The 24,505-nt window shown below is 48.0% G+C and overlaps 2 protein-coding genes across 8 annotated transcripts in view; one reads left to right on the forward strand and one right to left on the reverse strand.

Annotated features, from left to right (window-relative positions):
* Window positions 1-22,212, reverse strand: part of WDR25 (WD repeat domain 25) — a 155,810-nt gene extending 133,598 nt beyond the window's left edge. Inside the window, exons 1-2 of one of the 4 annotated variants that reach the window (XM_017892290.1) lie at window positions 22,141-22,212; window positions 16,967-17,803 (exon numbers count right to left, since the gene is read on the reverse strand). In XM_017892290.1, the coding sequence (XP_017747779.1) occupies window positions 16,967-17,764 (798 nt within the window). In that variant the 5' untranslated portion in view covers window positions 17,765-17,803; window positions 22,141-22,212. Of the gene's footprint in view, window positions 1-16,966; window positions 17,804-17,983; window positions 18,006-21,835; window positions 21,888-21,939 lie in introns of those variants that run through there. The other 3 variants (XM_017892289.1, XM_017892292.1, XM_017892291.1) reach the window with 3 other exon arrangements.
* WARS1 (tryptophanyl-tRNA synthetase 1) overlaps window positions 21,840-24,505 on the forward strand; it is a 47,040-nt gene continuing 44,374 nt past the window's right edge. Inside the window, exons 1-2 of one of the 4 annotated variants that reach the window (XM_017892294.1) lie at window positions 22,297-22,385; window positions 23,257-23,380. The gene's annotated coding sequence lies outside the window, so the exon portion shown is untranslated. Of the gene's footprint in view, window positions 22,386-22,554; window positions 22,570-23,256; window positions 23,381-24,505 lie in introns of those variants that run through there. The other 3 variants (XM_017892295.1, XM_017892298.1, XM_017892297.1) reach the window with 3 other exon arrangements.

Below are 24,505 nucleotides of genomic sequence, written 5' to 3' on the forward strand. Positions count from 1 at the left end.
TACAGGCGCCCGCCACCTCACCCAGCTAGTTTTTTGTATTTTTTAGTAGAGACGGGGTTTCACCGTGTTCGCCAGGATGGTCTCGGTCTCCTGACCTCATGATCCGCCCGTCTCGGCCTCCCAAAGTGCTGGGATTACAGGCTTGAGCCACCGCGCCCGGCCCTCTGTATTATTTTTATACCTCTTCCATAAATCTGAAATTATTTTTTAAAGTTTTACAAGAAAAATAACAAGGGGTGTTTAAAAGTTAAGACTCCTGTTTTTCTAACAATGATTTATCTTTTTCATATAAAACCAATGCTCCGATAGGGCTTAACTATCATAAAATTTTACTGGAATGCTGGCTGGAACATTACAGTGAAGGCCATACTCCTGCAGCAAAAGTAAATTGTTAAACTCCAGTGTGTTAGCAGCGTCCCTTCCCTCTGAAGCGAGAACAAAAGGAGTGACATGCCTCTGCACATCAAGAAACAAGGCTCTATTGGGCAGAAATGGAATGCACTTTGAAGAGTGTGCATTGCAACCTCTTCACACTCCCCACTCCTGATCAGAAGTCCTCTCCGGGCCGGGCGTGGCAGTTCACGGCTGTAATCCCAGCACTTTGGGAGGCCGAAGTGGGTGGATCACTTGAGGTCAGGAGTTTAAGACCAGCCTGGCCAACATGCTGAAACTCCGTCTCTACCAAAAATACAAAAATTTGCCGGGTGTGGTGGCGTACACCTGTAATCCCAGCTACTCGGGAGGCTGAGGCAGGAGAATTGCTTGAGTCTGGGAGGCGGAGGTTGCAGTGAGCCGAGATCACACCACTGCACTCCAGCCTAGGTGTCAGAGCAAGACTCCATCTCAAAAACAAAAAAAAGTCTTCTCTAGCCTGTCTTGCTCCTCACGCTTTATGCATCCGATGCCCAGTCTCATCCAGCTACCTTGCAGTTTGCTGACGGCAGCATGCTCTTGTACACCTCCCTGCCTTTGCACACTCTGTTCCCTCTGCTGGAATGCTCTTCCATCGCTTTGCTGCTGAGCAATGGCTACCCATCCTCTACGACTCCTGTGACTCGCTGACACTCCCCGTCCCAGGCTGTTCTTTATGCCCCAGAGCACCTTACCCACCACCCTTCAGAGCAGTCATGACGCTGTGCTATAATGATCTGTCCACCTGCTTCTTTCAATGAGCCAGGAGCCTTTCCAGAAAGGCTATATTCATCTCTGTATCACACTCCCATTCCTAGCACCCAAGTCTCACAACAGATGTTGAATGAATGAAATACTATGTCAAGAATGCAGGCAATTCTTTAAAGAGAAAATACCAGTAACAACTTTCCATCTTCTGTTAAAAGGCCGAAAAAAGTCTATTTGTAAGAAGTGAAGGAAGTAAGCCCTTTTAAAAGAAACAGATTTTGTTACAGAACGACAGGTCCATTTCCACCAACAATATAAGCACTGTACAAGTATCCTCTTCCGACCGAGAAGCTGAAAACCTTTTCAAAGGTTTTGGTTTCCTTGACAACAGCATTGCTGGAGACAAGCAGGGAAATAATTAAAAAGTGTGTTCCCTTTGCTTTGAACTCGTTAAGTGTTTTTAGGCAATAACAAACAGGTCACACTTGACATCAGTGTGGACAGAGCCAAGGGCATGAGGGGAGACCCCATCTTGCCACCCCTCCAGCGGCACCTCCTCTGAACTCGGGGACCTGAGTGAAGGACTTGAGCCATTTGAGAAATACAACATTCACCATGAGAAACACAGACCATACAGTTCAGGTTAACAAAAGCACTTTGCAAGGTCCAGGTCCCTGGCCAAAACCACAACACTTATCCTCACAACAGTTCTGTGAGCTAAGTATTGTTACAGCCACTTGGCAGGAGAGAAACCGAGGCACAGAAAAGAGCAAAACAACTCTGGCAGTCTGGCCCAGGGACCTGTGGCCCTGCCACAGCCCACCCTAGAAAGAACATGTGACCTCTCCTTAACTTGACTCGGACAGAGATTTCCCCTGGCCTCTCCTATGATCTTCATCTCCTCCCTGGACAGCTGAGACAAGAAGCTAACTGCCTTTCCTCTGAGTACCACTGTCCTGCCATCCCACATGCCTATGTGAGGCCACTTGTGTTGGCTTCTCTTGGACAGCAAGAACTGGGCAACCTTGTGCCACCTGCCTTGGGTCTGCGAGAACACAGCATGCAGAACAAGACGTGAGGCACCAGCTGGGAAGAGCGGTCAGTTCTGTGTTTGACTGACAGGCTTCCTTCTCCTTTTGGGGTGGCTTTCCATGGTCTGTCTTGCTTTAATAGCTTCACTTTGTTTGTATCTTTTATTGTAGGCTTCCTCAAGTCCTTTCTGGATTTATGATTTATAAATAAATAATAAACAAACGTGCAAGCTGCAAGCCCATGACCATTACCTGACAGTGTAAATACAAACATTTCAACAGATGTGGAACAATCATAACTTTGATTTAGCTCCCAGCAAAATTTCCAAAGCCCTTTCGCAAACCTGGCCACATTTAACCAATCCCCAGTCCCCCACAGGGATGCCTCCTGCACAGACTGGAGGTGAGGGCTGGGTGGGGGAATGCAGTTGGACCCCTCCAAGATTCTCCACATCCCAAGATTCAAGGAGACCCACAAAGAGCATGGTCGACTGAGCAGGTGCTACGCATTCAAACTGGAGAAAACAAGGGAAGAAAACAAATTCCCTGCCCTCACAGAACTTATATCAGAGCTCCTGCCATTTTACAGATGAGCTCATTAAGACACAAAAAGATTAAAGGCCTTGGCACAGTTACACGACTACCCTTTTGGAGCTCCCAAGCAGGGAGGTGACTAGAACAATCCCAGAAAGCAGAGGCAGCAAAGGTGAGTTCAAATACCAGCCCCGTGGTTAGGAGCTACATGTCCTTCAATACCTCTCTCTGGTCCTCAGTTTTGTCATTTGTAAACGGGGCATATGGATGCTGACGCTGCCCCCAGCTTGCATTACGGAGTGCCTGCCGTACGCCTGGCATTCTCCTGAGAGTCTGCCATGGGTTCTCTTGTTCAATCCTCAGAAGACTGAGGTGGATGCTGTTATTATCCTTGACTTATGATGGGGAAACTAAGGTACAGAGAGTTAAGTAACTTACCCTAAGCCACACAGAAAGCACAGGGGCTGGGGCTGAACCCCAAAGTAAGACTCCCAGAGCTCTGCTGATTACCCAGCTGAGGGCAAATTAGACGTAAACCCCGTGTGGTGCCTGACCCAGCACAAGTACAGGAAGCGCCAGCTGGCCTTGGCCACTGACCATCCAGTGCTAAAGCTGACCACAAGCCCAAGCGCTTCACCTGGCCATCCTCACTGTCCCCTCCCCACAGCATGCACAGCACAGGGCTGTCCTCCCCACCCACCTGGCTGCTCTTCATCAATGTCATTGTTGTTGTTGTTTTTTGAGATACAGGCTTGAGTGCAGTGGCACAATCATGGCACAATCATGGTTCACTGCGGCCTCAAACTCCTGGGCTCAAGCAGTCCTCCTGCCTCAGCCTCCCAAATAGCTGGGACTACAGGCATGTGCCACCACACCCAGCTAATTTTTTAATTTTTTGTGGAGATGGGTATCACCATTTTGTCCAGGCAGGTCCCGAAATCCTGGCTCCTCATTTTCTAAAACCCAACTCATCCTTCCCCTTCCCTGAGGCTCTTCCTGTCCTCTGCCTCCAGCACTGACAGACCTAGCCCACTCTCCTGTATATTCCTGTTCCCAGCACAGATAGCCCTGGAGGGCCTTTCTCATCATCCCTCTCAAATCTGCTTTGATGTCTGTGCCTCATTCACCTTTTGCCAGCAAGAGTGGGTCTGGTCCCCTCTGATCCTGGGGCCTGGCAAAGAGCCAGAATTTAACTGATAGCTGGACAGCCATGCAAATGACCAAATGAAGAAAAAAGTGAGGAACCGGCCCTGCTGCCACTGCCACTGAGCGCCCTCTCTGTTCACAGCAGAGACAGCATAAAGCAAGGCCCAAGGAATTCACAGGCCACACAGCAGCAAGTCCAGAAGCCTGGCTCATGGAGATGTCCCAAGGCTTATCAGCTGAGCCGTCCCCCAAGTCCACCACCTCAACCACCGCCAGCCAAGTCACACTGCTGGGCCGGAAGACAGGAAGCCACACCGAGAGGGACCTGAGCTCCTCAAGAGTCTGCTGGGGTCACTGGGTGCACACCAGATTATTTGATCAACGAATCAAGGCAACTGGAGGCAAATTGGATTGCAAGCCTCACACGCTTAGGAACTCGGCTTAGGAGGCAATCACAGAAGAAACCCCGGCTTGGAGTGCTTGATAATACCTTCCATTTGTAAGAGCGTTACCGTTTACAGAGTGGTTTCACACATCTAACCTCCTCTGATCCTCACAGCCCTGTGAGATAATTATATCACAGATGAGAATGCTGAAGCTCAGAGAAATTAGAGGAATGTGCCTGACTCTCTTTTGAATATGCAGTGTGTGGAGCGCTGTGCTCCGCTTGGGCGAGGCCCTAAGTGCAGTATTTCAGGGCAGAGCAGCTCACAGCCACTATCTTGGCCCTGACCACAGGACACTCAAGCCATTAAGGGCCTTGGAGCCCGAGGCCTGAGTGGCTGACCCAATGCCAGCATCTACTTCCCAGCCCTCCAGCAACATGGGCTCCAACCTGCACTACACCCCTCCATGCAAAACGGCCCTCACTCCCTTTCCAAGTAGTCTACTGCCCGAGTTGCCCAGCTCTGAGCACCGGAAAGTTCTTCTTCACCACGTGCTGACCTCTCCCCCCGACACACACACTTTCCACCATCTGTCCTACTCCTGCCCTGGGAGCAAACCTGAATATACCCCGTTCTCCTCCCACAGCAGCCCTGCCAGCACCTGATGACAGCCACCATTTCCCTGTCCCTGGGCTAACAGCAACGCGCCAGGACACCCAGGTACCAGAAGCATATCAGAACACACTTGAATGAGAGAAAAGAACATGAAAAGAAGCCAGGACGAAAACAAACAACTTTTCTAAGCAAAGGTTACAATGAAAATCTGTTTTAATTTGTGTTTTTGTGCCTTTCAAAATAACACTTCAACTAGTTCAGAAAGAGACCACTTCTGTTTATAAAACGCTCTTTCATTTTCCCTACAGTTGTCAGGCTGTGTAAACACACTGTGAGTAGGGAGAGAGAAATTGCTACTTGTGAAACTTTTAATGCTAGCATGTATGTGCATTAGAATTCTAAACTCAGCAGGTTAAGAATGTTCTGAAAGCAATTTTGGTGTTAGTCTAAATAATTATAGATCACATTCACTTAGATAAGGGCCTTTGCCCCCTTGGGGCTTCAAGGGAAAATTCTAGGCACGATAGTTAAGCAAAATGGTTGGTTATTACGCAAGCTTGGCGGTGGCAGTGCAAATTGGTATAATCCTTTTGGAAAGCAATCTGACAGGAGATGTATCTGGACCCATGAAAATGTACAACCCTTTGACCCAGCAGTCCCACTTCTGGGAATCAATCCGAAAGAAATAATCCAACAGAAAACGGTTTCATGCATGAAGATAACCACTTCAGCATTATCTCTAATAGCAAAAATTAGAAACCACCTAAGTGTCCAAGGGCGGCTAAGTAAATTACAGTTAATCAACTCGATAGAGCGTCATGGAACCAGTGAAAATTGACAGCCCTCCAAAGACGCGGAGGCGGCTGGTGGCATGGTGTGGCGCAGGCAGGGCTGGGGGAGAATGTTAAATGGAAAGACAGGCTGCAGAGCTGCACGCACACTCTTGACAAACACAGCTCGTATGGACCAGAAATGGATGGCAGGGTGTTCAAAGGATAATCATAATTTCAGTGTATGGTCGAGTTGGGGGATTTTGCCTATGGTTCTGAAATGCTGCTGAGTCATCTCCACAAAGGGCAAAAGGAAGGGCAGAGGAGAGGGGGCGGGGGGTGACAGAGGCTTGGACCCCTGGGATCACATTTTCATCACACAGTTTGGAGAGCTAACCAAGCAGAATAAGACAGAGACATGGCTGGAAAAGAACCCACTCACTTAACCCAGGGCTGGGATGTGCTGCCGTTTTTACCAACACAATAGTGAGATTCCCCCAAAATGCAATTACAGATGTAAGGAAAACAGTGGTCCCCAATTACACTGTCTAAAATGATTGAGGACCCCAAAGAGCTGTTGTTTTTTCAGATTATAGCTATGGGTACTTAGCATATTAGAAGTGAAAACTGAGGACATTTTAAAATATTTATTAATTTATGTAAAAGTAACAACAAACCCACCACATGTTAACAGAAATAACATATTCTTATAAAAATAACTCTATTTTCCAAGACCAAAAAAAATTAGTGAGAAGGCATTGTTTACATTTTTGCAGATCTCGTTAATGTCTGGCTTAATACAAGACAGCTGGGTTCTCAAAGCTGTGTCTGTATTTAATCTACTGCAAAAGCACATGCCCCATAGCCTCTGGAAAACTCCATGTACACTCAGGAGAGAATGAGAATGAAAAAGGCAAATAACTCCTAGGTATTATTATGAAAATAGTTTTGACCCCCTGAAAGGATCTTGAGGCCCCCCAGGGATTTGGAGACCACAGTAAAAACCACAGCAATAAATTACAGCATTAAAAACTGCTACTGCAGGATGTGGAGGGAAAGAAGGCTTTAGATTAGATGTATAGTTGGAGCTCAACTATGTTGAATCTTTTTTTTTAAGGTTGGATGAAAATATACCAAAAAGTCTGCAGTCATTGCCTCTGGGCGGAGAGAAAATGGGCAATTTGTTTCTTCTTTATACCTTTCTGTTCTTTCCAGATTGCATTTCTTTTATGGTCAAAAACAACATTTCTTTTTTGAGGAAAGGTTTGGGAAGCTGTGGCGTACCCATGCCCTGCGGAATAAGCCGGATGAGAAGAAGGTCATTTTAAATCATGAATCGCCAGCATCAGTGTGGGGGAGCATCATGAAGCCGGCTGCTGGGGACCGCAGCGCTGCTCCTTAATATGCCCATCGATCCCTGGCACCACGCACACATTCATCATGTGGCACAAGGCCTGCCTGGAACCCACTGACGAGAATTGAAACTGGCTCAAGCTAATCACTACTAGATGAAGGTCAAATATAGGTGACGATTTATCAGATCTCAGGGTGGGGGAAGACATGCCATGCTCTAGAGCCACGGACAATTACAAAGGGAAAGGGCCAGAGACTTGACAACGAAAAATGTCAGGTTTTCTCTGTTAAAAAAATAAATGAAATATGAACACTCAACATCACACAACACCCTGGTGGGGGAAGAGGGTAAAATATGATGAAAGGTCAATATTGTTAGTATGTAAATTGCCCAGATAAGAAAAACGCTAGGACTACAGGAGACGAATGGACAAGAACCAGGATAACAAATGCTTGTTTAGAATGAACGAAGTGCCAGGCCCGTTCGAAAAGAGTTGGACGTAAATGAGCTCACTTGGTTCTCAAACAAGACACCATTAAATTAGCAGACATTTTCAAAAGGTAGTAACTCCGCCGCTGTGGAGGGTGAGAAGACGCAGCCACTTTTACACAGAAATGATGGTGTGTGTCAGACACTGAGCACTACAGAGTCCCCAAAAGAGCGGCACAGATCTGCACACTGGTGGGAAAAGATGTGCTGGACAGTGAGAAAACCAAGCTGGAGGACAGGATGGAGAGTACAGTCTGCACACTAAACACGGAGACCTTGACCCTCTTCCCCAGCTCAGATGCCGGAAGGCTGGCAGCAGGCCAAGAGCCCACCCAGAGAAGACGCCTCCCTGAGAAGCTGACCAGGCTCAAGGAAATACATAAAAATAATCACAAGTGGGTTCCTATGATGAGCGCCAGCCTGCCGCCTCATAATCCCACATCCGGCCCGCTGCAAACAAAGTCCCTTTGCCCCCACACCAGTGCGTGTGCGTGCACACACACAGCTTTCGGTCAGGTCAGCTTTTTAGGGCCTCCCTCCCTAATTGGAATGAGCAGCAGGAAATCTCTTAACATGGAATGCAGACACCAAAACAAAAAAAGACCAAAGGAGATAAGAAAGAGACAAACATTTCAGAAAACAGGAAAACTTTCAAAGAACTCAAAGAGCTAAGAAAAGACCTTGTAAATATACAATAAAAAACAATATGTTATATTTTAAAAAAAGGAACATTCAGAAAATAAGAAACAGCTCTTGGAATGTAAAAATATGACAGAACAGAACACTTCCCTGAATATATATTACGCTTCAATTTAAAAGTTTATGACAGCAGAAATACAAATTCAAAAAAAGCATTGAAAGATAGATAAAGTGGAAGAAATTCCCCAGAAAAATAAAACAGAAAGGCCAAGAAATAAAGAAGAGAAACCCAGAAGCTCAATCCAGGGACATTCAGTGTGCCCAAGCAATCAGAGTCGCAAAGTCAACGACCTTCACCAGCAGCAGCCCCCCCAGGGTGCCGCTCAACTCTGTATGGCCCTCGTTCTATGGGGGGCCGAGGTCCCCAATGCCTCACTCCCAGCAAGGAAAGGCAGCCCTGGCAAAGCAGAGTTCTAGCGCCGCTTTGGTTGTAGGTTTCTAAAGCCCTTCTGGTCCTCCCTGCATTTCAGCCAGTATCACAGTATTCCATGTGGAAGATCAAGATACACTATCCTCTGCCAAGTTCAGGAAACTTCAGGAAGCTTGCCAGAGTGGAGGCCAGGTGAAGGCAGGCTGTATCCTGGGCTGACACAGTTGGTCTCACTCACATGTAGCTTCTGACTGCCCCTCAGTGCTTCTGTCCCCCAACTTGCTCCACTCCCCCCAATATATGATGGGTCTGCATGAGAGCTGTGTCCATCTGGGAGACTAGACAAAAGAAAACACCTGATGAGAAACAGCAGAAGCTAGAAGAAAAGCTTAAAAGGTTGGAATGACTTACCTAACCCTTCTCTTACAAGGGAAAAGTACTAACAATCTGGGGGAGAAATGACCATCCTGTGATTTTAAATGCAGGCTACAAAAACAACGTACCTACGGTATGATTAAAACTAGTTGATATATGTAGGGAAAAAAGACTAGAAGGAAACGCTGCTTGCAAAATGTTCACAGTCATTAGGCTTGAATGAAGGGTCTATGGTTTATCTTTTAATTTCTGCCATCTTCTTGCATTTTTCTCCAAAATTTTACCACTTTTATGATAAAACAAATTAAATCTAAAACAACTCATTTGGACACAGACCATCACTGGGCATTAGACAGGCACCTTTAAGAGTCTACTGTCTCCAAGTTTTAAAAGCAACAAGAAATAATTTACTAGACCGTCTCGACCCCTAAGTGCGCCAATTTTGCAATCTGCATTTTTCAATTACATTAAAAGCATTTTTCCAAATTGCCCTATCCTTCCCTTAATGACATGGGATGAGAGTGAATGAGGCTTGCTTGCCGAGGACAGAACCTGTACCTTCACACGGCTGTTTTCTTCCTGTCAACATCTGGTGAGCACAAGGCCCTGCCCTTGGTACACTGAACTGTTTAAGTTAAACGGAATGAACTTATTAAAAAGCAGAAAACACAGCTTGGGTTCTGCTACACTTTAGTTTTCTTATTCCTCTCCAACCCAAGGTTTTTTCTGTAAGACACAAGATTGTAAGGCAATTGGAACTGGGAAATGTCTCATTTGTTGGCCTCAGAAACGTCGCGGCTTTCACATGGGGGAGGAGGAGTGTCAAAAACACTTCACTTCCCACGAAAAGAAGCTTCCAGCTCTGAATCTCATGGCTCTTCCCAGAGGCTCCACAGCCCTGCTGCCAACCAGTCTAAAGCCCCTCACTCCCAATCCTGGGGTAATTCAGGTGATTCTGAACTTTCTCTGGAAGGTGGGAAAGAAGAAAAGCAGATATAGTGTCCAGTCCAGGAAGCATCCAAACACCTACTGCGTGTCCTCAGGCAAGTGTCTTCCCCTCTCTGGGCCTCTATCAAATGAACCAGATGAACGCTATGCATGCACGCACATGTGCACACACACATCACCCATTCTCTCCTTACTTTCATCTAATTACCCTGGATGCACTGTTAATCATTCACTCCCCAAATATCAAAGGACCACTACCACCACCCAAACCTCCTTCCCAGCTGCGCCTCTCATTTCCAATAGATTTGCCTTGTGCTTAGAATAAATTGCCAGTCATCTGCATAATACTCCACGACTCCTCACTCCACACATCAAATCATTTCTCAGTCTCATTTTGTAAAATCCATCAAGAATAATTCTTTCAAAACTGAAATAAACCCTCACTCTGGCACTTGGAGCCATAAATTCCTTGTCTTTGAATGTGAAATACATCACTTTCTACAAAGCACATCTAAGATACCTTAATATAATCAGATTCACTAACAATGATAAATCAACAGGATCCTGTAATACATAAAAATGCAAATCCAAACACCCCAGAAATCATCTCTTCTCCATACGTCCCTTAACAGAGCCATAAAATTTGGAAGCTGGGATGGAGCTGGGACACCACTTGGGTGAAGGGGATACGCTTTTCCATCCCTTATTCTCAGAGGCAGGAGGGCAGCGTGGGGGTGGTGGCTCTTTCTGCTCAGGCTCTGAGTCTGAAGCTTCCCTGCTTGCCCCTGTCATTTACTTGTCCGTGTGACCACGGATAAGTCCCTTGACCTCTTTGTGCCTCAATTTCCTCATCTGTAAAATGGGAATGAGGACAGAAGTGGCCTCTCAGGCCTGTAATGAAGAGGAGACGGAGCATTTAGAACATGCCTAGTACATGGTAAGCGCTCAGCAATGGCTCAGCAATGGCTAGCACTCTCCATTCTCTCAGATGAGAGAGAGATGCTTTAAATGTGACCAGTTTGGGGACAGGGACTCAGGTCTCCAACATGGACCTGCCAAGTGTTCCGTACATGAAAAGGGAGTGCATGAATGGCTTGGCACACACAATCCTCAAACTCTTTAGATTCTAAAAGTATTTATCTCAAGAACACTGAGATTGAAATGCTTTAAAAATGTATGCATAGAGACAATGAAAAGATTCACAAAAAACAAGAGTTACAGTAAGTTGGAGGATTCTGGGTGATTTGTCTTTTCTACACTTTGTTTTATAACTAATCAATACAGGTACAGGGGAGTTAGAAACATGCTTCCTCAGCCTCTCCCTTGTCAGGCACTAGGCTGGATCTTCTCATTACAGCTCTACAGCAACAACCTTAATTCGTGGCTATTTGCCAATTATCCCCATTTTACCAATGAGGAACTAGGGGATCAGAGAGTCTAAGCGATCTTCCCAAAGTCACACAGCTACCAAGCAGAAGATTTGGCATGGGAGCCAAGGAGTACAACAGTGGCACTGAAGGTTTGCCTGTCTACTCAGGTCCCACTCACCACACACAAGGGCTTTAGCTAATGCCTGGGTGTAAATCAAAGCCCATCTTAACTGCATTAAGGCAGCAAAAAAAGACAACATTTATGTACAGCCATATTCACTGCAATACTGATTATTTTTTAAACAAAAGCAGGAAATTATAGGAAGCAACATGGAAATGACGAAGCAAAGTGTGAAATTTGAGACAGTTATAAAAATATATTTGGGGAGAAGTTTTTAATAAGGTAGAAAAATTCCCCTTACACATTACAAAAGATTGGGCAGCAGAGGAAGAATTCAAAACCGCACATACTATGCAATAAGCCCAATTATGTAAACAGATAGGAATGTAGGGCTGCAGACCAGGGAGGCCCCTCATGTTAGCGAGGCACTGACTTGGGGTTGGGAGTTATCAATGATTTCTGTTTCTCCTTCATACTTCATATTTCCGCATCATCGGAGTTTTTCACAATAAGCATCTATTACATTCATGATCAAAAATTAAAAGGTTTTTTTAAAAAAGTATTTTAAGGAAGCTTGTTACTGAAAGAATTTCTAGAGCAAATTATTCTGTAAAGCAAATAAACAACATCTAACTCATATATTTTCTTTAGAAACCTTCTGTGTTTAGAACTGCAGGTTTTCATACAGGTACAGAAGGTCCCTGGAAGCAGAAAACACATCTTATTCCTTTGGGACTCCCTCTCGGTGCCTGGCAGAGGGTTCTGTACACGGGAGCATTCAATAAAGGCTGGTTGTGTTTGGTTAAAGCAGGCCATATACACGTTTTCCTTCAAAAACAGGCATCAAAGTCTGAATTTCTACCTTTACGTGCAGTGGTGTTCAAACACGTTAAGCCGAACGAGTTCACTGGGAGATGAAAAGAGTATATAAAAGGGTATCCGTGCTGGGATCACAGCTATGAAAAAAACATGCACGTTCACAGACAGGGGCAAGAAGGGATCGTCAGGAAAGAAAGAGCAGTGGTGCAGAATTATGAGTCATTGTTTTATTTTACTTAATTTATCTAGCTGTAAATTTTTCAAAACTAATAAAAGCATATTTTACAGCTCACAGAACATTTAGAACATATTAAAATAAGTATCTTTCCACTGTAATATGCCCAATTGAAATTTATGAATTCCAAAGCTACATTTTAAGAAGATGAAGGAACTGGCACTCCATGTTCTTTAGATTAATAAGTTGGGCTGTGTTGTTTTTCTCCTGATCAGAAAGAAATCATTTTTCAGTAAATGTTACCTTGAATCAAGGATTCTTCCACATTCTAGAAGCTTGGATGAGCTGCTTATATTAAGTCTTACTGTGCCCCCTAGTGGTGAATAGGATTGATCCACTCAAAAGACAATCCCTTCCCAAAGGCTTGCGATAAAATCCAAAAAATTTGTTTTAATCTTTATCGATCACTTAACATGTACACAATTTTGTGCCAGATGCTGGAGAATATAAAAATGGGTTCTGGCTCAGGAAGCTTAAAGTCTAGCTAGGTGAAGCTGATATGCTTCCATGGCTACATATGTAAAATAAGACATCAGCACAAGTCAAGGAAAGAAAATTCTTGGGGAAAAGCAGGAACTCGAGCACACACTAAGTGCTGCTATGTGCCAGGCACTGCGTGATTCACAACTAATATCGTTTACTCTTCACAAAAACCCAGCAAGGCATGTTTAATTCTCTCCACTTTACAGATACTCAAATGAAGTATACTCAGAAGTGAGGTAACTTGCCAGAGACCATACAACCAAGAGGCTGGCCGCAAAGGAAGGACCCCAGCAGGTCTTGTCATCCAGCCCTAAGCTCTTCCCTCCTTCCTGATCCAGCAGGGGCCCAGAAGACACCGGCAGATTTTAACCAAAAGGCAGGGGGAAAGCACCCTGGAAAAGGTACACTGCTGCACCCACCTCTTTGAGCTCATTCCCCGCTGTGCCCACCATTTCCTCTCCTCCAGGGACTGGGCTGCAGCCAGCCAGGACTCCTGCCTGCACTTGAGGCCCCATCCCCACTCCAGATCCACGCCCCACACCCACACACTGCCTTCCCCAGATCACCAGGTCCCCAAGATCTGCCATGCTGCCCCACCTCTGACACCAAGGAGGGAAAAGAACACCATGTGCTGCCCAGCCAGGCCACGCACAAACCTGGTGGCCCAGCAAGCCTGAGGCCTCAGCCAGGACTTCTGGTCACAGCTCCTGCCTGGCTCCCCGTCGGTTCCCAATTCATCTTCCCATCCTGGCTCCTCCAGCCCCTGCCATACACTCTTCACACTGAAAAGTTGTTCAAAGTCAATTTGCCCAAAACCAGTTTGCCAAATAACCCCATCAATGAAAATTGTCAAATATCTTAAAACAGAGAGAGGGCCCTGGCTCACCATTTGTATCTATGGCTTATTAAAGCCCTAATGTTCACAACACCACAGTAAAAAGAGGGTCAGGAGACGTCGACCCTAGCAGCCATGCTGACCCTGGCCCAACCTCACAACAGCAGATGTGCTCTGCCCTGGGAAGGCACCCAGGGTGCACAGTGCAGTGCGTGGGGCTCCCAAGAAGCTGCCTGGCAGCCCAAGGGGCCTGTGCCAGTGTCATCACCTGCAGCACACACAGTCTCCTCAGGACAGGTGGGCACAGCAGCGGCGCCTGGCCCCACCCAGGGTAGCCCCACAGACCTGGACCCAGGTCTCTGAATTGCCCAGGAGCAGGGCATTCCTACCACAGTCCCTCAGTCTGAGCCACCCTCACTGCCATTCCAAGATGGGCCCGCTGCGCCCTCTTCTGGTCATGAGGTGTCACAGTTAGTTGGCTGCTCACAGTTTCCCCTCCATGGGGGCAGAAACATCTCTCCCCCACATCCCCAGTGGCACCGTGCCTGGCATATTCGTCTACTCCACAAGGACAGAAATCAATGCCTCCACTCAGGTGCTCTCTGCTCAAAAACTAACGTGGGGATGCTTCTGTTTAGGAAATCTAAATTTCCCAGGCAAAAGTGACCCAAGCTGCCACTCTGCCAGCAGGGCCCAGGGAGCGCTTCACACCACCAGGCGGAGGCCAGTCCCACAGGGCCCCAGGTCTGCCCCTCACCATCAGGAGAACTCCAGAGGTGAGCAGGCAGGTGGTCATCCACCAGGACACACCTGCTGTCCCCACATCTCTCCAGGAGGCAGTGCCCTGAGTGGAGGACACGCCGCCCATCTCTGCCCATAGCAACCCTGTCCTCCTCTAGCCTGTGCTGCCTTTGGCCAGGCTGCCCTCTCTCTCCCTCCGGGTCCCTCAGAGAGGATTGCCTGTGCCCCTCAAGTGGCTCACCCCACAGCCAGGGCTATCTTCCACAAAGCCCCTGCTGCGTGCCAGCCCCTAGACTGGGTGCCTTGGATGCCACTGTTCACCCTGATTCCAGCCCATCCACTGCACTGTGGCGCTGCCCCAGGAGGCGAGGCTGCAGTCACCCCTGCAACAAGAGACAAGGGCAGGAGGCCCCTGGCCCTGCTCCCAAGGCCCATGGGCAGCAGTGGGGAGCAGAACATTCAAACAGCAGACAGTCATGAGGGACGCCCAGAGGTGAGAGGCTGGACATCAAGATGCCCTGCCAACCTGCCGGCTTCTCAAGTGGGGGGATTTGTGTGTCTCGATCAACGCTATTTCTCTAGTGCCTAAAACAGGACGTTACACAAAGCTAGAGCCCACTAAACACGTATTCAGTGGACCCAACAGGGAGCTTTTCAGAGAAGATGACTTTCCAGGCTGAGCCTCGGCTGTTGAGCAGGAACCTAACAGGCGGGAAAGCAAAGGGAGGAGACCCTCGAGAGGGTGGGGCGCGAGAAAAGCATGGAGGAAAGAAGGCCTCAACAGGAGGGTGAGCGCGGGAAGGACAAGGGTCACCACTTGAACTACAGAGCCGGCCAGACACTGCACAGGCCCACCAACAACCCTCCGGACGGGCTTCCCACCCTCCAGCCCTTGCAGCGCAGACTTGGGAAGGAGAGCGGAGAAGCCCCAGGGCCACAAGATCAATCCCAGCAATGCTGTGATCCACACCAGAGATGCCAGAAGCCTCCATGCACACTTCACAGCCCCCGAGTGGCAGGAAAAGCACCAAAGACCTGAGTGAAAAATCCTGGAACTCCAGGCTGAAGAGAGAATATGACTTTCTCTCCCACAGGACTCTGAGTCTTGCTAGAAAAGAGCACAGACAAGCCACTTCAGGACTTCAGTTCACCACTTAAAAATGACACCCATCAATTCAGCTCATTTCAGACATCTCTATACTTGGAGCTTCCTTTCTTCACTTAAGAAAATGCTTCCGAGGGAGAAAAGCTCCAAATGTAATTTGCAAGTGAAAAGATCTAGGAAAGTTGGTTCCAGAACTCTGAGGTAACAAAGGCAAGGGAACCACCATTTACTGAGCGCCTATGAGGTACTTGGCTCTGTGCAAGGCACTTTTTCAGCATTTTTCTCACATGAGCACATGACCCAGGTATGATTTTGCTCTTTTACAAATGAGACACCAGACTCCACAGGAAGGCAGCTGGCCAGTGGTCGACCAGCTAGCTACTCTGCAGCAAAGCTGGATGTGAAGCCAGGTCCCTTGAAGTTATTTCCTTTCCAAGAGCTTTCTGTTCAGCTTGCATTTAGTTGGCACCCGCTACATATCAGGTGCTTTGCTAGCTGTGAGGAGAGAGAGGAGGGGCGCAGTACACAGCTTGAAGGGCTGGAGACAGGTCCCCGGTGGGCACAACAACCTATCACACTGTACTTGCATAGTGTGGGGACTGCATTACTATTACTCCAGTAGCCTGTAAAATAAATAAGACAATGCAAAAAGGAGTTTCCATGTAAAACCAGAAGTCCCCAGAAGGGCACGTGCAGCCCTCCCTGACCTTGCTTCCCCAGCCTCAAGTCCCTCATGCTTGAAGCCAGCTCCCAGGCCCTCATGCTTGGAGTCAACACATACACAGGGCTTCTGCAGTCAAACACACCCTTCCGCCCCCATCACCAAGTGAACCTTCCCCTTCCTCAGGAGGCCTTTGCCGAGCCCTCCCGGGCTGGGCTGGTACCCCTCCTGTTGGGCTCCCAGAGCACCTGTGTGTCCTACTGGGGGCCCGTCCTCACAGCCCAGGGTTGTGTCTACTTTTCCATGGCTCCTGCCTCACTGTGCAAGCCCTGACACCAGGCACTGGGTCAACCTACCTCTCCCAACAGCTCCTGAAACCAGCACAGCACCAGATACAGAGTTGGCATGGCTCAATGCTCCACAGGGTCACCGAGGACATCCCCAGTCCCCAGGGCTTGGTCCTGGGCCTGTTTTTCTTCTCCCACTAATCACTCTGACCTCCTCCCTCACGGCCTCTGAGAGGGATAAGGAACAGTATCCTCTGGTGACCTGAGCAAGGCAGCATCAGGGAAGGGTTGGGGCAGGAGGAACCTACAACCCAGGGCTGACCACAGATGACCCTTTCTCGAATGTGACAAAGAGAATCACAGAAATCTACACCAAAAAAAAGTTCAGCCTATAACCTCCCTCCACTTCACTGGCATTCCAGCAGTGTATTCCTAAGAGTATCTGAAAGCAGAAGTTTTCACTCAAGTCTTACCTTGAAAGTTTTATCCATAGAAGTGGAGAGAAGCATGTGGCTCTTAGAAAGGACTGGACACCACTGAATGGTGTTGACAGGGCCCCTGTGGCCTCTTAGGTGGAAAAGCACTTTCCTGGGAACCGTGGTTTCTTTATAATGGCTGTTCAAATATGGTTGAATAAACTCAGACACTCTGGGGCCCACATAGAGAGGGGCTGGGGCACGCCCTGCAGGGGGCCCCTGTGGCTCCATCTCTTTACTGTTGCCTGTTTCCGTGCTTAATGCCTGCAGCTGTCTTAGTCTTTTGGGGGTATAGGGTACCACACAGTCCTCACACTTTTTCTTCTGAAAAGAGCTGTCATTTTTACCTACAGTTTCAGATTCACTTTGAGCATAGAAAGATGACTTGGGAAAGTTCCTGGAGAGTTTTACTTGCTTAAAGCGTGTAGCTGCCAGGGGTATGTGGCTGGCTGGAACATGGCTCGTCCACAGGGAAGAACGAGAAGGCTCTTTGACGGGGAAGGTGACTTGAGGCTCCTTCCCGGGCCACTGTAGCCTCTGGCTGGGGCAAGAACCCCGATCGCTTCTCCCAAGCTGAGCCAGTGGAAGGCGATGGCCCCCTGGGTCTTCACAAGAGCCATGCTTTGTGGGCTGTACCCCTGCTTTGGGCACATCCAGTGCACCGGATGCAAAATCCTTCTCAGGTGGTCTGGCCACACCAGAAGTGTCTTTCATCTGGCCAGTGGCATTAAAACTTCCTGCAGGTTCTGTCTCAGCCTCTGAGTCCGAATCATCATACGCTACCAGCGAAGCCATTAAAGACAGAGTTCTTGCTGTCCTTCAAAGCCAAACCACCTAAGATCAAACAAAGTCAAGCATGAGAAAATGTGCATGGAAGAATATGTATGTAGTTATAAGAAAACATGTCACCTAGGAAATCCAACAACTCAACACTCATAAGAATAAACACAGGCCAGGCACAGTGGCTCATGCCTGTAATCCCAGCACTTCAGGAGGCTGAGGTGGGTGGATTACCTGAGATCAGGAGTTCGAGACCAGCCTGGCCAACATGGTGAAACCCTGTCACTACTAAAAATGCAAAAATTAGCAAGGCAGGGTGGTGGGTGCCTGTAATCCCAGCTACTCGGGAGGCTGAGGCAGGAGAATCATTTGAACCCGGGAGGCAGAGGTTGCAGTAAGCAGAGATTGTGCCACTGCACTCCAGCCTGGGCAACAAGAGGGAGACTCTGACTCAAAAAAAAAAAAAAAAAAAAAAAAAAGAATAAACACACACACACACACAAAAGCTTTTCTACACACCAGGCCTAATTAGTTAGAAGACAAAATTTTTGAAATGAAAACTATGGAATAGCTGGGGGTAAATCTATAAAAAATGATCAAGACCTACGTGGAGAAAACTAAGACTGGGTGCAGTGGCTCACACCTGTAATCCCAGCATTTTGGGAGGCTGAGGTGGGCAGATCATTTGAGGTGAGGAGTTCGAGACCAGCCTGGCCAACATAGTGAAACCCCATCTTTAGTAAAAATACAAAAATTGGCCAGGCCTGGTGGCACACAACTGTAATCCCAGCTACTTGGGAGGCTGAGGCAGGAGAATCTCTTGAACCCAGGAGGTGGAGATTGCAATGACCTGAGATTGCACCACTGCACTCCAGTCTGGGCGACAGAGGGAGACTCCATCTCAAAAAAAAAAAAGCGCTGGGTGCCGTGGCTCACGCCTGTAATCCCAGCACTTTGGGAGGCCAAGGCAGGCGGATCACAAGGTCAGGAGTTCGAGACCAGCCTGGCCAACATAGTGAAACTCTATCTCAACTAAAAATACAAAAATGAGCCAGGCGTGGTGGCACGCGCCTGTAGTCCCAGCTACTCGAGAGGCTGAGGCAGTAGAATCACTTGAACCCAGGAGGCGGAAGTTGCAGTGAACCGAGATTGTGCCACTGCATTCCAGCCTGGGTGACAGAGACTCCGTCTTAAAAAAGTAAAATTAAAAAAAGAAAAAAAAAGGAAAGAAAACTAAAACTTTTATTGAAGGACATAAAAGAAGACCTAGGCTGGGCATGGTGGCTCATGCCTGTAATCCCAGCACTTTGGGAGGCCGAGACCAGTGGATCACCTGAGGTCAGGAGTTCAAGACTAGCCTGACCAATATGGTGAACACAAAAATTAGCCGGATATGGTGGCAGGCACCTGTAGTCTCAGCTACTCGAGAGGCTAGACAGGAGAATCATTTGAACCCAGGAGGTGGAGGTTGCAGTGAGCTGAGATCATGCCACTGCACTCTAGCCTGAGTGACAGAGTAAGACTCTGTCTCAAAAAAAAAAAAACAAGAAGACCTGAAGAGACAATGCCTACAGAGACAGGACTTTAAAAATGCCTTTGGAAGGTCCATTTTGGTCATATGTGTTATAAGTTTAAACACATCATTTTCACCTCACCAACCCCACTATAGAACCCTATCCTACACAAATACTAGCATATATTTTGCTAGTTGTATAAATCCATGAAGATAAATGTATAAAGAAAACCTGCTGCACTGCTTATTAGCAACCAGTGAGAACATATGCTCATCAACATGAACGAGGTTAGGTCTGAAAATACTGAAATCAAAAGATGTCTAGGATCCACGGTGAGAAAGGCCTGCCACGCTCCTCTGCATCCTTTCCCTGTGCTCCAGCCCTTCCCTCTTTTCTCTCTGCCTGGAACATTCTTCCCCCAGATATCCCATCTCTGTAGCAGCCAGCTGGAGGCCTAAGGTGTTGGTCCACCCAAGTGTGCAGGCAGCAGTTCTGAGGGCATGATCCAAAGTCAACCGTTTCACTCCCAACACAGATTCACGCTGCAGTGAATTTCTACTTGTTAAAAAAAAAAATCTGGACAGGCGCGGTGGCTCAAGCCTGTAATCCCAGCACTTTGGGAGGCCGAGACGGGCGGATCACGAGGTCAGGAGATCGAGACCATCCTGGCTAACACAGTGAAACCTCGTATCTACTAAAATACAAAAAAAAACTAGCCGGGCGAGGTGGCGGGCGCCTGTAGTCCCAGCTACTTGGGAGGCTGAGGCAGGAGAATGGCGTAAATCCGGGAGGCGGAGCTTGCAGTGAGCTGAGATCCGGCCACTGCACTCCAGCCCGGGCGACAGAGCGAGACTCCGTCTCAAAAAAAAAAAAAAAAAAATCTTTCTGGGCAGGGCATAGTGGTTCACGCCTGTAATCCCAGCACTTTGGAAGGCCAACGTGGGCGGATCACCTGAGGTCATGTTCGAGACCAGCCTGGCCAACATGGTGAAACCCTGTCTCTACTAAAATATAAAAATTAGCCGGGCATGGTGGCACACGCCTGTAATCCCAGCTACTCAGGAAGCAGAGGCAGGAGAATCACTTAAATCCAGGAGGCAGAGGTTGCAGTGAGCCGAGATCGCACCGTTGCACCCCAGCCTAGGCGACAAGAGTGAAACTTAGTCTCAAAATAAAAATTCTTTCTGAAATTCTGAACCATCATGCACAACACATTGTTATCAATTAGTTCCCAGAAAGAAGTGCTTTGGTCTGGATCAATGTTTTACTTCTATGCTGTTAGCACCAAGTACAATCCAGAGAAAAAGAAGGGTGCTGGGCACACCCAGGACAGCAGAGGGCGCGGTGGAACAGCACAGAACGCTCAGGCAATAGACTAACTTCCAAGAAAATCCAGTGCACCCAAACTTAATCAAACAGGCCAAGGTCCGCCTCCATCTCCCAACAAGTGGAGTCAGATCATATTAAACAGATTCCCTCCAAGTCCTTTGCTAAGTCATTCCAGACAGCCTATTACCCATCTCTTCTGCTAGACAATGGGTTTCAATGTTCCCTGGAATCAACCATCCAACCCCTTCCACACCTTTCCCCCAAATGGCACCATTCGCCTGAAGGTTCCACTGGTCTACAAGTCAGGTCATCATTCCATAAATGTCTGTAGTCAGTCTCCTCTAGTAACGCCGCCCCTGTTCACAGCCCATTCCAGGCAGGTAACAACTTCCACACACAAAGCCAGAGTTCAAATAAAATGGCTGGGCACGGTGGCTCACGCCTGTAATCTTAGCATTTTGGGAGGCCGAGGCGGGTGGATTACCTGAGGTCGGGAGTTCAAGACCTGCTGGCCAACATGGTGAAACCCCGCCTCTACTAAAAATTTTTAAAAAATAAAAATAAATTAGCCGGGTGCAGTGGCACGTGCCTCTAATCCCAGCTACTCTGGAGGCTGAGGCCGCAGAATTGCTTGAGCCCAGGAGGCAGAGGTTGTGGTGAGTGGAGATCATGCCACTGCACTCCAGCCTGGGCTACAGAGCAAGACTTCGTCTCAAAAAAAAAAAAAAAAAAAAAACACTTCTAAAGCCAGCCAGCCAGCTCATCTCAGATGGAACTAATATGAAAGACTAATTATAAACTAATGGAACCGTGCACTGCAAATAATTTGGCATTTCTGTTCTCCAAATGCTAAACCTGGTCCCCAGGCCACTCTCAACTCCTCTGCCCAGGCACCACCCACCACGCACCCGACTCCTTGCTGTCAAAAGGATCCCACAGATTCCCATCACCAGAATGCCCATGCTCCCTCTGGAAGGAGGTGAGGGATTAAACTAAGAGGAACTGAGACAGATGGAAGGGAAGGCAGGGACACTGGAGAAGAGTCTAAGGAAGAAGCGAGTGACTCTGACAGTCACTATCAGCATGTCAGCCCCATGAGGACAGGACTTTCTGTGTTTTGTTCACTATTCAATGCCCAGCGTCCAAAAATATTTCTGGAATGCAAACAGGTGGGAGGGGGAGATGCTGAGGAAGTAAATGAAATAGGATATTGCCATTCAACAAACATTTCCTGATTACCTACTCTTTGTCAAGCCCTATGCTGGGTCTTGTGTGGGTGGAAATTAAACACAGAACACAGATCCCCCAGAGGCCCCAGACTGATGAAGGCAATAAACAAGATACGACCAGAGATGGGTTTTGAAAGATGAATAGGAGTTAGCTGAGCTGTCAATAGTAAGAAGTAAGGTTGGTCCAAGGCACAGCGCTTTCTGAAGGAACAGGAAGTGAAAGGAAGGCGAGCGGCTATGAGAGACCGCGTTAAGAGGCGCGGGGCGCTTATGGACGCTACCCAGTCCCGGCCCCTCCAGCCCGGGGCCCGCCACTCACCACACGCACCGGAAGCGCTCGGTTCTTCCGGAGGCAGACCGGCTAGCACACCACTGTCCAATCACGTTCCGACGCGGCTCCGGGGCCGCCAGCCAATCAGTGGAGGCCTCTGCCCCGCCCCCGCGTGAACAACCAATGATGGTGCCGTCGGGCCGGAAGTTGTTCCGTCCGGATGCCGTTTCCACGGACGCCCCGAAGACAACCCGTGGCTGAGCCGGGACTGCTGACGGGCCCGGCTGGGCCGGGTAAGCGAGGGGAGTGAGGCCGGGGCGGAGTGAGGGAACAAGGTAGGGAGTAATGGAGGGACGCCCGCGCGGCGCCCAGCGGCCTGGCCCTCCCGGCAGTATCCTGAGAGCCCGGCTTGCTGCTCGCCGCGTTCTGGCACCGTGAAGGGCGCGGAGCATGCCACCGACCTCTTGCTCCTTTCTTGTGAGCGCCGCCGACCCACCCCGTCCCCCTTTCCCACCGGCACCAACCCTTCATCATCTCCACCTCTTCCCTTTTCCCGAGAAGAGAGGCCCCCATTTTTATTTAGCGCTTGCTATGTGCCAGAGACTTTGCCTAGTGTTGCACTTAGTCCGCTCAATGGTAATGTTAGCAGGCTTCTCCATGCCCATTTCACAGATGAGGAAACCGAAGGGAAGCAGAAAAGTAATGTGACCCTTGCCCAAGATTTCGAATAAGTCCAAGCTGGGATTGAAACCCAGGCGTCTGTGACCTCAGAACTCCCAATCTTTCCACTACACTGCGCCGCCTGGGTGAACAGATGCGGGGAATTTACGGTTTCTTTTTCCAACGCCCACGACTACACAAAATCAGTCACACTGACACTGAGGGTGGGGAACGGGAAGAGGGTGGGGAGGTTATTTGGAGGCCAGCGGGGGGTGAGGGGTGGCTGATGCAATGCCCAGCTAATGGCTCTATTCTCAGGAGGGTTTCATTGGTCTCAGCCTGGCACCAGGCAGCCCACCTCTGATTGGACAGTCTCATCAAGAAGGTTGGTCAGGAGCTCAAGTGTTTCTGAGAATCAGGGCGATTTATGAGAAAAGCTTAGCTGAATGCAGGGTGGGGACTGGTAAACAAAAGAAAAAGAAAGAGAAAAGCCTCTTTTTTCAGAAGGGAAACTGAAAGAAAGAGGGGAAGAATATTAAAGACCATTTCTGGCTGGGCTGGGCATTCTCAACTGCTCAACTGCCCAGCGTGACCAGTGGCCACCTCTGCAGAGTCTTCCACAACGTGGGTATGTATTGCCATCTTTGCCAGGCTTAGAGCTTGTTAGTGTTTTTACCAAAGTGCTGAAAACCTTGGTTTAGGGGGTCAGGTCTTGTGTCTTTAAGATTAGGGTGTTATGCATTTTACTTCTTCCATTGACTGAAAGTTCAGGTAATTCACTGCTCCCATAGGGAACAGAGATCCTGACAGCAGTCGCGTGCTTGGATTCGTAGCTTGCCTCTCAGCACTCTCATGCTGTCTGTCATAGTTTTCACTGATGCAGCCTCCTTCTGTGCTCAACATCAGAACGTATTGTCATTCTTATTGTGACACCCCAAAGTGTCTAGTGCCCGGCTTCATATAAATTAATGTCTTTGCCTTTTAAGATAATGTTCGTTTGTTATTTGGAGGGGAAAGCAATCTTTCTTTTAGTGTTTTTTTTTTTTTTAAAAAAAGTGGAACATAATGGGTCCCAAAAGGTGTCAAGAAATCCTTGCTCTAAAGAAGTCATTTTCTTGTCCTCTGGGAACTTGCCAGTCCAAAGGCATAGTCACTTACACTCTGGGGCCAAGATGTAAAGGATGGTACTCCACCTCCTGGTGATATTCCAGGGATTCAGAAACACTCCTGGGCTACATTTTCTTCTCAGCTGCTCCAGAATTGGCTGTCTTGATGCCACCCTTCCCCAGATTGCAGAATCAGTGTGTTGTGATCTTCTCTGTGAGATGATTTTGATGCAACCCAAGTCTTTATCATGTTGTTCTGTTAAACAATTCTGTAATTCTTTCCACTCCTCATCCCAATACAATACCCAGTTTCTTTAAGTGCCTATTATGCTCCTCCACAACAGTGGAAAATTTCACAATGAGCACAAGACTCAAGTTCTTGAAAAGGGGGTTGGGGGTTAATTCTCAAGAGCCTTTTTAGCTTTCTCCTTGAAGGTCTGCTGTGATCTGCTTTGGAGTAGGCGGTTTTGCTCTTTACACGCCCAGTACTTTTGTTTAGGGAAGATAATAGAGTACTTCACTGGTTATAACTGCATTTCTTTGTTTCAGAGTGTAGTGTTTGTTAAACAGGTAAATCTAATTCTCTTAACAAACACTTAATATTCTATTTGCAATTTATTTGGTAAACACTGAAGACAATGGTCCTT

This window comes from Rhinopithecus bieti, unplaced genomic scaffold (assembly GCF_001698545.2).
Source record: "Rhinopithecus bieti isolate Rb0 unplaced genomic scaffold, ASM169854v2 scaffold_20150, whole genome shotgun sequence".
In the NCBI taxonomy this organism is placed as follows: domain Eukaryota; kingdom Metazoa; phylum Chordata; class Mammalia; order Primates; family Cercopithecidae; genus Rhinopithecus; species Rhinopithecus bieti.